General features: G+C 47.0%; 1 protein-coding gene across 3 annotated transcripts in view; it reads right to left on the bottom strand.

Moving 5' to 3' along the window:
- Positions 1 to 13,328, bottom strand: part of DYNC2H1 (dynein cytoplasmic 2 heavy chain 1) — a 464,482-nt gene that overhangs the window by 237,344 nt on the left and 213,810 nt on the right. For all 3 annotated transcript variants that reach the window (XM_090030141.1, XM_090030133.1, XM_090030125.1), the window contains exon 76: positions 408 to 568. In XM_090030141.1, coding sequence (XP_089886267.1) covers positions 408 to 568 — 161 coding nt within the window. The remainder of the gene's footprint in view (positions 1 to 407; positions 569 to 13,328) is intronic.

Consider the following 13,328-nt stretch of genomic DNA (forward strand, 5'->3'; position numbering starts at 1 on the left):
TGCAGTGGCAGGACACTGACAGTGTCATTGGCCTCTTCTTTACCTACCTATGGCATGTTAAAGGGTTTTTTTGATGTTTTGGGCTTTGTAATTGTGTGTAAGGGTTGGTCCTGAAGTTTTATGGGACAGATTAGATAATCACTTGTCTAGGATGGCTTAGATACAGCTGATCCTACCTCAAGCAGGAACTGCAACTAGGAAGCCTGAGGTCCCTCCTACCCCTACTTTTCTATGATTCTAAAAATAAATATATATTCTCAAAATACTGTAACAAATTTCATAAATAAAAGGTACCTAGATCAAGCACCTGATTTGACTTTATCAGCTCAAATCAGAATTTAAAAACATTTACAACTCCTGTAATTTCTGCCATATAAAATGATTCATAGAACTTAGCTGAGACTGACCTGGTGGTAGCATTCAGCATTTCTTTCAACACTGGCAAGTTCCTGTAGTTCTTGAGACGGATCAGCACCAGGAGAAATAATGATCAATATGGGCTCAATTTCCAATGTTTCTTTGTATAGACGTTTCAGATTCAGAGGTGGTGGGGACAACTCTTTTATTCCTAAAATTGAATAATATTAAAAGAATGAAGTGACAATGTCAGACAGAGTTATCCTGAAAAGAAACATAATTCTACTTAAAGATAAAGCAGTTAGATATAGAGTTGTAACAAAACCTGAACACAAGACCCACTTCAGTATACACCCATTCCCTGGCCTACCTTCCTAGCTTTTATAATCCTTATGTCCTTCAGTGGGTTAACTGCCTTGTTTTTCCCTATTAATTTATTCCACCCCCTTTCAGCTCTCTTAGCAATGCCTCCTCCTGCCACTCTTTGTATTTACATTCCCTTCTGTTTTGAACTGCTTTCTGTAAGTCCATTCACAGCATCTGACAAAGTAGGCTGTTGCCCAAGAAAGCTTATCCCTCTCTAAGTCTTTAAGGTGCCACTATATCCTGCATTCTTGTACAAGTGACTAAAACCACAAGAAAAAAGGAATTTCACATATGCTCTTTACAGTATTTCCCACTGGCTGGTTTATACTTGCCTCGTTACTACGCAGATTGGCTGCTGTGAGTTAAGCACTTTCTTCCCATTAGCTGTAAGGGACTTAGTGACCAAACTTGGTTTTATTAATTTCACTCCTAGAGCCAGGCATCATAAAGTGATATCCAGTTCATTTATACAGATCTGGACCTATTTGTCCTCTATGCACCTAATCATGCAGTTTTTGGCACTTAAGCACATTTTGGGATTCTGTTTCTACCTGTAGCAAAATAGGATCATTCTGTTCACATGCTTGCCTAAAGTGAGGGGGGAGGAAAAGAGAAAGATGGCCTTTCTCTTGTTTTAGCCCAATACCTTAGTGGATGCTTGCTCAGAGAATGGGATACCTTTTTTCAAAGCCACTCTCAACCAGAGGGATTTTGAACCTGTGCCTGATACTTTCCCGTGAAATGCTCTATCCATCAAGCAAGTTCCTATGCATTCTCCCGAATGCTTTGCAGCATTCCTCTTGAAGCTGGCCTACTGCACCTTATGTGCAATATTCACTCAATAAAATAAATTGATGAGGAAGGGGTGTGCTGGGCAATCAACAAGTTGAAGATAGTCCAGTGGAGAGCAACAGGGGCTGGGGCACTTGTCTTATGAGAGGCTGAGCGGGGATTTGATAGCAGTCTTTAAATACCTGAAGGGTAGTCAAGGATAGAGTTAGACTGTTCTCAGTGGTGGCAGACGAGAGAACAAGGAGCAATGGTTTCAAGTTGCAGCAAAAGATGTTTAAGTAAATTGGATATTAGGAAAAACTCTCTCACTAGGAGGGGGGTGAAGTACTGGAATGGGTAACCTAGAGAGGTGGTAGAATCTCTATCCTTGGAGGTTTTTAAGGCCTGGCTCAACAAAAATCCTAGCTAGAATGATCTAGCTGGGGTTAGTCCTGCTTTGAGCAGGGGGTTGAACTCTTGAGGTCCCTTCCAACCCTAATTGTCTATGATTCTCTGAATGCCAAGTATTTTGCCTGACAGTTAAAGCACACTGCTGGGAAGCAGGAGATATATATTCAATCCTCCTCTAGATGAAGGGGGCCTAGGACCCTAGTCTCTCTCTTCCTCAGTAAGTGTCCTAAGCAGTTGGGCTAGAAGGTGGGAAGGTCTTCTTGTTCCCCACCCCGACCAATTAAACAAGCACCACTGTCATCAAGAATATGGTGACAGAATGGATAAATGTGGGTAAATGCTCTCCACTTGGCTCTGATGTCAGCCTTCACACTGCTTTTATATGTAAATCTGTCCAGCATTCTTTGTGCAACCTCTTCCTTGGTCAACCCCCTGATACACAGCCTCCTAATAATAGCCTTTCCTAGGCTGTTTCCTTCTATTCTTAGAATGCATAAAGACCATTTGAATTTCCTCTTTGTCACCATTTGCATCAATTCAGTTTTGGCTCAAATCTAAGTGTGCACACATTTGTTTGATCTTTTTGAGAACAGGAAGCATTCAATATCCTTCTGTAGCACACCATCAGAAATGCTTCTAATTTTCCTCTAACTTCTTCATAAACTTCCAACTTCTACAGCTGTATGTTGCTGTCAGCCACATCAATGCTTTTAATAGCCTTGCCTTTGTTTTGCTGGTAATATGCCAGTTTGTATGTATCTCAGTCAAATTCCTTACCAATGTCAGTCTTTGTCTAGATAAAGTTTTGCTTTATTTATGCATTTACTGTCTCCTGTTAAAACTTCACCTAAATATGTAAAATTTCATAGTTTCATAGTTGGTAGGGTCAGAAGGGACCTAAGCAGATCATCAAGTCTGACCCCCTGCCATGGACAGGAAAGGATGCTGGGGTCAAATGACCCCAGCTAGGTGGTTATCTAGCCTCCTTTTGAAGACTCCCAGGGTAAGGGCGAGCACCACTTCCCTTGGAACTTGGTTCCAGCTCCTACCCACCCTGATTGTGAAGTAGCACCTCCTGACTTCTAGCCTGAATCTACTTTCAGTCAACTTATGACAATTGTTCCTCGTTACTCCTGGTAGTGCTCAGGGGAACAGGGACTCTCCCATTGCCTGCTGGTCCCCTTGGCAAGTTTATAGGCAGCCACCAGATCCCCTCTCAGCCTTCTCTTGTGGAGGCTGAACAGGTTCAGGTCCCGTAGTTTCCCCGCATAGGGCCTGACCTACTGCCCCCAATCATGCGAGTGACCCCCTCTGGACCCTCTCAGTGCTGGCCACTTCCCTCCTGAAGTGCGATACCCAGAACTGGAAGCAGTACTCCAACTGCAGCCTGACCAATGTAGCATAGAGGAGGAAGATCACCTCCTTGGACCTGCTTGTGATGCACCCGTGGACACATGATAATGTGTGGTTAGCCTTCCTGACCGTGTCCCCACACTGGCAGCCCATGTTCATCTTGCAGTTAATAGTGACTCCAAGATCCTTTTCTACCTCTGTGCTGACAAAAAGGGAGTTCCCTCTGATGTCAGCCTTCACACTGCTTTTATATGTAAATCTGTGCAGCATTCTTTGTGCAACCTCTTCCTTGGTCAACCCCCTGATACACAGCCTCCTAATAATAGCTTTTCCTAGGCTGTTTCTTAGGCTACCTACAGCAGCCTGTAGGTATGCTGCTTGTTCTTCCTCCCCAGGTGCAACACCTTGCACTTATCCGTATTGAAATCCATCCTATTCTCATCCGCCCACCTCTGTAACTTGTCCAGTTCTAGTTGCAGCCTGTCCCTCTCTTCTAGCATGCCCACTTCTCCCCACATCTTAGTGTCATATGCCAAGTTGAACAGGGTGCTTTTCACCCCCTCATCCAAGTCGCCAATGAAGATATTGAATAGTGTGGGCCCGAGGACCGAGCCCAGGGGGACCCCACTCCCCACATCCCTCCAGGTCAAAAATGACCCATCCATCACCAGTCTCTGGGCGCAGCCCTCCAGCCAATTTGTGAACTGCGAATTTCAGAACTGCTTCAAGGCGTTATTATCTATGTCAACTCTGACGCTTTCTCCAACTGTAGGTATCATTTTGGTCTTTAGAGTATTAACCATGATGCCATGTTTCCATCCTGCTATGACTAACATTTGCAGAAGGACTTTCAGTTCTTCTAAGGTAGTGGTAATCAAAAAAATGTCAGCTCCAAGTTACACATTAGTAATCTTCAACCTCCAATTCTCAGACACTTCTGCACATCTGCTAGTGCGTCCTGTACAATCCTACTCCACCTATATTTCTAGTCCTATTTTTGTCTGACTTACATTTTCAGGCTTCCCCAGTTTTACAGTGTGCCTGGCAGATGCTATTTTCTCTAGGCCAGGGGTTGACAACTTATGGCCTGCAGGCTAGATCTGTTCTGCAAAGGTCTGATCTGGCCAATGTTTTAAGAACAGCAGCCTCTATTTGCTGTTGCCACCAAATTAGCAACTCCAAATCCTTCCTCACTACCTTTACCAGTAGTGACAGTGAGCAGCCCAAGTAAATCATAAATATTGGCCAAAACAAACAATGAAAAGTCAGTCTGCACAGGCAGTCTGGAAAGGAAGCTGGGAATGAGCTGCCTGCAACACCAGCTTTGTCACAAGGGGCAGCCCACCCTTGCCAAATGCTGCTCTAGGCTGCTACATGGCCACTCTACAGCCTACTGAACAGTATGGAAATATGGGACAAGTGTAAATTAGCTGAATTTCAAACTGTGTGTAACTACCAAAAAGTGCAGTCTCTGGGTATGTGCTTCTCAGGCACTTGAAAGGGTTATAAGATCTGGCCCTAAGTGATTGCTATAACCTTGAAAAGCCTTTTGCAAAGAATTAAATTAAATCCCTTACTCCCTTAAACTAATAACTTCATCTGGTTTGTCTTCTTAGGGTTTCTTTAGTATCTAACACTATAAGTACCTGAAGCCACTTTTGAAAAACACTTAAGCATGTCGCTAAATTCCTCAACTTCAATGATTTGCACGCTGACCCAATTCAGCAAATAATTTAATCATGCCTACAGCTGTGTACACCAAAGTTTCATTAAACTTTGACATTTTGATAACTGAAGCTATGCTATACATTCCTATCTAATGATTTTGAGGCAATTTATTAGACTAGACTAATTCTTAAAATACTTTGAACATGCAATTATTTCTAACAAATGTGAGAATAACATAGTCTCCTCAAATATGAAATTACTGCATCACCTTAGGTACTCGATTCGATTTTTTTCTGAAGTTTGTTTTCTATTGGCAGTGTCATGAGACACTAACATTCAGCCAGGGCTCTTATTCAATATATTAAAGAAAGTATTCAATGAGCCTTGGCCTAAAAAATCTCCCAGCAAATGGATAAGTGCCTCACTTCAGAAGAATGACCCTATTCCACTTTGGCAGACATAACTTCCTGATCTATTAATGGGCAAACCAGTGAGCTTTAAAGCACATAACCACAGAACAGGGAGGGCTATAGGCAATCACAATAAGACATGCTACAAGGAAGGGTGCATGTGTGAACTCCCACCCCTTACACATCTGACTCAGAGTTGCATGTTAAATGCCTCTATCATCTAAGTATCTAAATCACTCAGGGGAGGAAAGCTTAATGGCAGAACAACCCATGTCCACTGATTAAGTGGCTGGGGCACTTGCCCAGGAAATAGGATGCCTGGGTTCTAAACCCTGCTTAGCATGAAGGAGTTTCTATCTATATTTCACACTTCTCAGGAAATTCCTTAAAAACTAAGCTATGATTATCACCAGGGTGGATGAAGCATCCAATGAGAACAGGTGGGGGAGAGGGTGTTTACAGCCAGCTGGGAGCGGGGTGGGGTTTGCAGCCAGCTGGGAGTGGGGGAAGCCCGCCAGGCACTCTGGCCAGGAGCAGGGAGGTTGCAAACCCCACCACGCTCCCAGCCGACTCCACCCCCCACGTGCTGCTGCACTCTCCCCACCAGTCTGAGTTCACCAGCCATGCTTGATTAGGAGGAAGGCTTAAGTTAATTTTATGTATTAAAAAATGCAAGGTGTACAATATATAGGAAGAGGTGAAAGAGTGTACCCTTCAGAACACTCCTAAAGAAAGCCTGACAAGAATCTGTGACTGATCCAAGATCCCATCTCGACATCAGATGTGGGAACCAGGAGCCCTAGACAAGACTTCATGGCCTGATCAACCAGTTAAGTTGCATTCATAATATTACTGGATAGTGAGCATCTGCTTTGACTAGCTACAAACCTCAAATTTTTAACTGTTACTGCTACTTCAATTTTAATTAGGACTGTATCTGTTAGGGTTCAATAAACTTGCTTTTAGTTTAGAACAGTAGTCACCAACCAGTCGATTGCAATCAACTGGTTGAACACAGAGCCTCTGACAACTGATCTGAGTGTGGGGGTGCTGAGTGCATGCACACACTCAGCCCCCGCAGACTGAGATACAGAGCTGCAGCTGCTCCAGGAGCGGAGCAATGCAATGTGGATCCTGCCACTAGGCTGAGCCATGCCCCCTGCTGCCTAGGCTGGGCCAGGTGACTGGAACAATCCCCCTCCACGCCATGCCTCCAGGTGAGCGAGGCCCTAGCTGGGCTGGGTGGTAGGAGAATAGGAGATGGGTGGCTCGTCCACGTGCAAAGCGGGGGCTCCCACCACTGCGCCCACCCCGGTGCAGGCCCAGGGAGCAAGTGCCCCCAATCTGTGTGCAAGAGGCAGAGGCGGCTGACGCTGCATGCTGGGCTTTGTGCCCAAAGCCCCACTGCAGCTGCTCCAGGAGCAGCATAATGCCACGTGCATCCCGCCACTGGCTGAGTGGTGGCAGGATACATGCGGCCTCGTGCTGCTCCCGGGGAAGCTGCAGTGGGGATCAGAGTGCAAAGCCCAGCACACAGTGGCAGCCAACTCTGTCCCATGCACAGATTGGGGAGGCACGTGCCACCCAAGCTTCCACCAAGGTGTTTGAAGTGGCAGGAGTCTCCTCACATGCCAGGATGAGCCACCTGGGCTCCGATCCTTCCACCACCTGGCCCAGCCCAGCCAGGGCCCCACTCACTCCTGCCCCTGCCTCTGCTCCACTCCTTTCCTCACTGTGGAGGCCTCAATCTGCCCACCCCCCGGCCCTTCCCTCCGCCACAGACTGGAGACTGACCTGCTGGGTGGAGGGGAGGGGTGTGGCATGCAGTAGATCCTGGGTTGCACTTTAATTCAAAAAGTGATCTCATACTTAAAAAGGTTGGATACCATTGGTTTAGAGCAACTGTTTCTTAGTCTCCTTGCCTGGTATAAGGCCCATTATAGCATCATAGGGGTGCAACATGGGGGACCTGCAACCCCCAGATCTGTACATGGGGCAGGGTGGGAGCGTACTACAGGCTCCCACCCTGCTGTCCTTCCCCAGGGCCCCAGCACCCTACAGGTGCAAGCTGGTGCTGCAGGGCAGAGCACAGCTATGCAGGAAAGCTGCTTGCAGCTGCAAACTCCATGCTGACCTGGTGACGCATCTCCCACGCACAGCAGTGGGAAGCCAGTCCCCAGACAAGACACCCATGGCCTTGTCCCACACCCCACCGGGACCCTGTGGCCACGCGTTGCAGCCTCAGGCCCCGAGACCCACACACTGCCAGCCGGCCAGCAGCTCCATCCTCAGCTCCAGTCCCAGTCCTGCCCAACTCCCTCCTTCCCTATGGGGGCCTAACCCCTTCCTCCACTTACCTGCAGGAGCTATTCTCCAGGCAGCCTGGGGCCATGTACATATACATGCACATGGCACCCCTTGTCTGACCACCCTCCTCCTGCTCTTTCCCAGTCCCCTGCAGGCTGGAACTCTGCCAGCCTGCAGAGGACTCACAGGAAAACTGCAAAATCCATGGGTTTTTCTGCTAAAATGAGAAATCTGTGTTTTACTCCAGTAAGCAGGAAAATCCTCATTTTACTCTATTTTTCCATGGGAAACAGAAAACCTAGATCTCTGATTATTACATAGAATCATGCACAACATTGGGAGTAAGGGCCATACCTCAAGGCTCCCAGCCTCCCAAGAGAATACCCACCTCACCAGGCTACAAATTCAAAGGATCTCTTGTTTGCTTCTACTTCTAGTCCCAGGATTCTTTCATTTCTTTCCATGTAGTTGGCCAACTTCAAACAGGAATAGAGGGTACCTAACTCAGCCTGATAGTTTGGACATTTTCCTAAGAAGCGTGTGCCCGCCGGGCTTCAGTTACCCCAAGAATACAGCTCTGATGTTTCAGCCAGGCCTAAGGGCCCTTAAGGGCATTGAGGTTATTCTTTCCCCGCGTCACCGATCCCACTCTTGCCTGCCATGTCTTGATGTCCCGCCAATGGGTGGGTCGCTTAGCAGGTCCCTCGCTGCCCGGGTCCGACCTGGCGGATGTACACAGGGCTCCACCATCCCTGCACCCCGGCCTCATGCCACCTTTCCTGAGTCGACTCAGCGGAGCCCTGTGGCCCATCAAGCCAATCCAGCTTCCTCCAGGGCCCTGTGCCTTAAACGCCTAGGGTCGAGCTGCCCTGGATACAGGGTTGGCTCACGGCCCCTTTCCCTGGTCCCCTAAGCCTAGTCTAACCTTGCTTCCGGAGTTTGGGTGGCGACCCCGCCCCAATCATGACCCCTCGTCCAGGTCCTCAGCTCCCGTCCAGGTCGGTCCTTCACCTGGGTCCTGTGCGTTCCCTGCGGCTGCTCCCACTCTCCGACGTCCTGGTTGGTCCCCTCTCTCTCTTCGTCAGCTGCTGGGGACTCCCACAGGATTCCTCGCCAAGGAGCTCCTTGCTGTGGCCCTCTAATCCCCTGGGGATGCCTCTGGGAGCCTGGTTCCTCCCACGACGCCAGCTGCCTCCCCTCTCCAGGTCCATCCGCCCCGTCCGCTGCAGCCGCCACCATTTTTATCTTCGCCGGCCAGCATCTGGTGCTGATGTCACCGGTCAGCCGCAGTTGCACATAAAGCCAGCTCATGAGCCATGCGAGTTTCCCAGGAGCGTCATTCCGTGCTGCAGGTGAGTCACCAGCGTCACCCCACTCCCCGGGACATAGCGGAAGATGTGATTTCAACCCTCTTCATGCTGTATGTATCCTAGAAGCTACATTTCCCACTTCTATTGCAAATGCTTTAATTCAGTGGTCTACAACCTTTATAAGTAGGAGATCATCTTTGGTATTTAAAAGCAACCCAAGATCTATCGGGCACCCCCAACCCCCTGCCCAGCAGGTAAGTCTGTGGAGAGGGAAGGAGAGGCAGACTGAGGCAGACGGAGAACAAACTATTTGCGGGTGTTACTCCACAGCATGTAAGTCCCACCCAGCTGTGGCCCCACTCAACTTACCACTGCTCCTGCCTCTACAGCACTGTCCCTCACCACGGGAGCCTTGATTTAGCCCCCCACCCCTTCCCTCCCTCACAAACTGACCTGCTGGGCTGGGGCACATGTGTGCAAACACATGGGCACTCAGCCCCCCACCCCAGCCTTGGATCAACTCCAGGACACTCTGAGATCTACTGCAAGAGGCTTCAAGATCCACTGGCTGGTGACCACTGCTCTAACTCTAGACCAGTGGTCCTTAATCAGGGTTTCTGATATCTCTTTAAAGGTGCTGCAGGGTTCCGGACAATATTAGCCCTGTTCAGTGTACAAACACCTACACATGGTAATACCTACAAATGTCACAAAATAAACTGAAAAATCTTAGATAGGAATCCAGTGTGCAAAAACATGCTGACCTGCTGTGGTCTGAGTTCTTTGCAACAGAAGAATTGCTCTATTATTTTTCTGTAGTCAAAAGCAAGTGAAAACTAAGCACCGGCATTTTTGAGGGGTGCCTTGAGTCTAATAAGGGTTGCCTAGAATCTAAAAAGGTTGAGAAGCACTGATCTAGACTAAGGGTGCTCAACACCTGGTCTAGAAGCCAAATCCAGCCCACAGCCCAGTGTCATCTGGCCCTCAGGGCTCCCCATGGGTCCAAAAATTTGGTGGCAGGAAAGCAGGGACACTATTCCTTCACTGCCAAATTTCTAGACCCATGGGAAGTCCTGGGCCCCATGTGTGGGATTGGACACCCGATCCCAGGATGTAGAGCCAGGCAAGGGGGGTAGCACCAGGACCCTAGGGCTTAATCCCAGTGCACAGGGACAGGAAGTGGTAGTGCTGGGCCCCCAGGGACGAATCCCAGAAGGAAGGAGTGGTGAAAGTTCCCCAAGGACTAATCCTGGCAGGAGGAAGTGGTGACAGACCCCAGGTACTAATCCCAGAGCGCATGGGTGAAAGGGGGAGTGCGGTACCAGGCCCTTCGGACCCCCGTGCTGGGATCAGAGGGGGCAGTGCCAGGCTCCCAGACCCAATCCCAGTACACGGGAGTGGGAGGGGGTAGTGCTGGTAATCAGAGCAGGAAGGTGCAGAACCAGGCTCCAGGACCCAATCCTGGCACACGGAGCTCAATACATCTCATGGGGCCAAAAGGTTCGACACCACTGATCTAGACTACTCGGCAAAAGGTAGGGTTTTCCTCCTTGCTTCCTACAACTTCGGTGTGTTACAAAGTGTGATGTGTTTTGCAATGACGCAGGCAAGGTTGGAGTAGGATCTGGATCTCAGAATCTACTTATTCAACCTGCAATTTGCTACTCTGGGTTTTTACTTCCTTGTTCCTCAATAGGTGAATGTCCAATTCTTCCTATCTGAACTGATACCTAGGATGAGAAAAGAGGAGATTGTTGGTCAAAATCAATGTTTGTATGAAACTGCCAAAGAAAACAAAAAACAAGGGATCAGAAAAACAGTGAACATATAACCTAGATATAATGGGCCATGTGTCTGGCTTGGTGTGAATTGGTGCAGGTCCAGCTAAGTCAGGGAACAAGGCTTCATAGCATCTGTCTTTTAACATCAGTGCAGCAATGCTAATTTATGCCAGCAGCAAACTTGGCCCAATGTGCTTTTCTTAAAAACTTTCTTTAACTCTTCTGTGAAGGATCTCTGGGTAGTGATTTTAACATAAGGAAAATATGAAAATACTATTTATAGTTGCAAACTATAAAAACAAAGTTTCCATTGTTTGTTTTGGCCAATAATTATGATTTGCTTGATGCAAGGGGACCAAAAGAATTCAAGTGTGGGTTAGTCTTGGCAAAATGCCTTTAAGAATGAGATCCAATGTGCTGATTAGCAAACACTCCTTTTATTTCTGGATATCATTACTATTTTCTTGACAAATATAAAGATGGAGATAATTAATGTCAGACCTCTACATTTTTATTTCTACTTCAGACAGATTTTAAAAAAAGAGAAGTGAAAGCGCATGTGGAGGGGGAGAGAAAAGATGACCAATACGGAATGCAGTTGGAAGAGATTTTGTCTGTTCATATGGTTTCTGCTGACAAGAAGCATTTCAGTATATAATGTAACAATAAAAAGATACAAGCATATCTTTAAGTGTCAGCAAATGCAATTTCTAGTCAGTTGAATTCGTCTGAAGATAAAGTATTTGGAGCCAAACATTTTTGCGCTGAATTTTCCTCTTCCTCAAATAAACTGATTTGAATTTGTTTCCATCAAAAAAATGAAACAACTGGGTAAAAAAAAAAAAAAAAGAGAGAAAGGAAAAATGTCCAGGCAAACTAGAGTCTACATGTTTTCCTTGGAGGTTATTATAGCTCTTTTAAAAGCTTCCAGTTTCTCAGGTAGCAAGTCTAAGGAGCCATTCATATCCATGGTAGGCAGTCTATTCCAGGTACCTAGAGAAGACGACTAGGGAGAGGAGCCAGAAAGGAGCAGCTCCTCCAAGCATAACCTACTACTGCTTGTAAAGAGCAGGTCAGGGAATATAAAAGGATCACAAAATTATGCAATCAATGCAAAACAAGTAACCATTTCATTGATACACATCAGAATGAAATCCTGACAACAAGAAAATAAAGAGTTTTGCCATACACTTCAAAGGGCCAAGATTTCACTTTCAGAGTGCATAAGCACTCTTTATGGGACACCTTTGAGAAGCCCGAGATTTCCATTCTCAGGGATATCATATCCAAATCCAAACTAGTCCAAAAGTGGGATACAACAGATTTCATAGATTCCATAGACATTAGGGCTGGAAGGGACCTCGGAAGATCTTCAAGTCCAGCCCCCTGCCTCAGGGGCAGGAAGTCATCAAGGATCATAGGATCCCAGCAAGATAAACATCCAAATGTATCTTGAAGGCATTCAAAGTAGGTGCTTGAACCACTTCTGGTGGCTGTCTATTCCAGACCTTGGGGGCTCAGACAGTAAAAAAGTTCTTCCTTATGTCCAGCCTGAAATAGTCATAAGTGGAGTTTGTGACCATTCGATCTAGTCATCCTTTGGGGCACTCTGGTAAACAGACATTCCCCCAGATCCTGGTCAGCACCCTTTGTAAACTTATAGTAAGTAATGTACAGGTCTCTTCTGGAAAATGCTCTGCTCATTCTGAGGACAAGCCTGGTCTCATGCTTTCAACATATGTGCAATCAGGGCACATGGACAGAGGTGATATCTTTTATTAGACCAACAAGGTTTTTGCAAAAAAAATTCTTTCATTGCAAGCTTTTGGGCATAAACACCCTTCACCAGGCATCAGAGAAAAGACTGTAAAAGTTCTCCTGGGTAGAAATGAAAGTTCATATTTCATAGCATGAACGATGCATGCCCCCAGAGGTTGGAAGGGCACGGCAACCACTCGCAGGTGGCAGTGGCAGCAGGGGTGTGGTAGTGGCAAGCGGGGACTGCCCACAGGAGACTGCGGTGACAGCAGTGGCAAGGCTGGGCCGAGCAGGGACTGCCTGCAGGCAGCTGCGGCAGTGGCAGTGAGCAGAGGACAGCAAGCGGGGACTACCTGCAGCTGCTGGCAGTCATGTCAATGGCAAGCAGCAGCCAATCTCAGGGGAGGGGCACGTGTCCCCCTGTGCCCTGCCTACGTGCCACCTATGTTTCATAGGATTTCACAGAGGACTCAGTAGATGGAAAAACCCTCTGGGCAGCAGTTCTTAGCCCTTAAATAACTTCTTAAAGAATTTTTTTGCAAAAATCTTGTTAGTTTAATAAAAGATATCAGCTCTGTCCACAAGCCCTGACTGCTTTTCCTCTAGACCAATAAGACTACATCCTGGATACTTCCAAAATATGTAAATACGTTCACTTAGGAACCTGCACATTCACCACTGTAAAGACACTCCTTGATTAGTAATAAATTCTGACAGGGCAGGTTGATGTCCTGCCATTTAAGGCATTGTACTCATCTTTATCTCTGAAGCTTAATTTGATGGCAGAAGTAATCTTCACAGGCAGATCACAGAGAAAAAAAGGAGACAAACAGGAA

This window comes from Crocodylus siamensis, chromosome 1, assembly GCF_052110815.1.
Source record: "Crocodylus siamensis isolate JL-2025a chromosome 1, ASM5211081v1, whole genome shotgun sequence".
Classification (NCBI taxonomy): domain Eukaryota; kingdom Metazoa; phylum Chordata; order Crocodylia; family Crocodylidae; genus Crocodylus; species Crocodylus siamensis.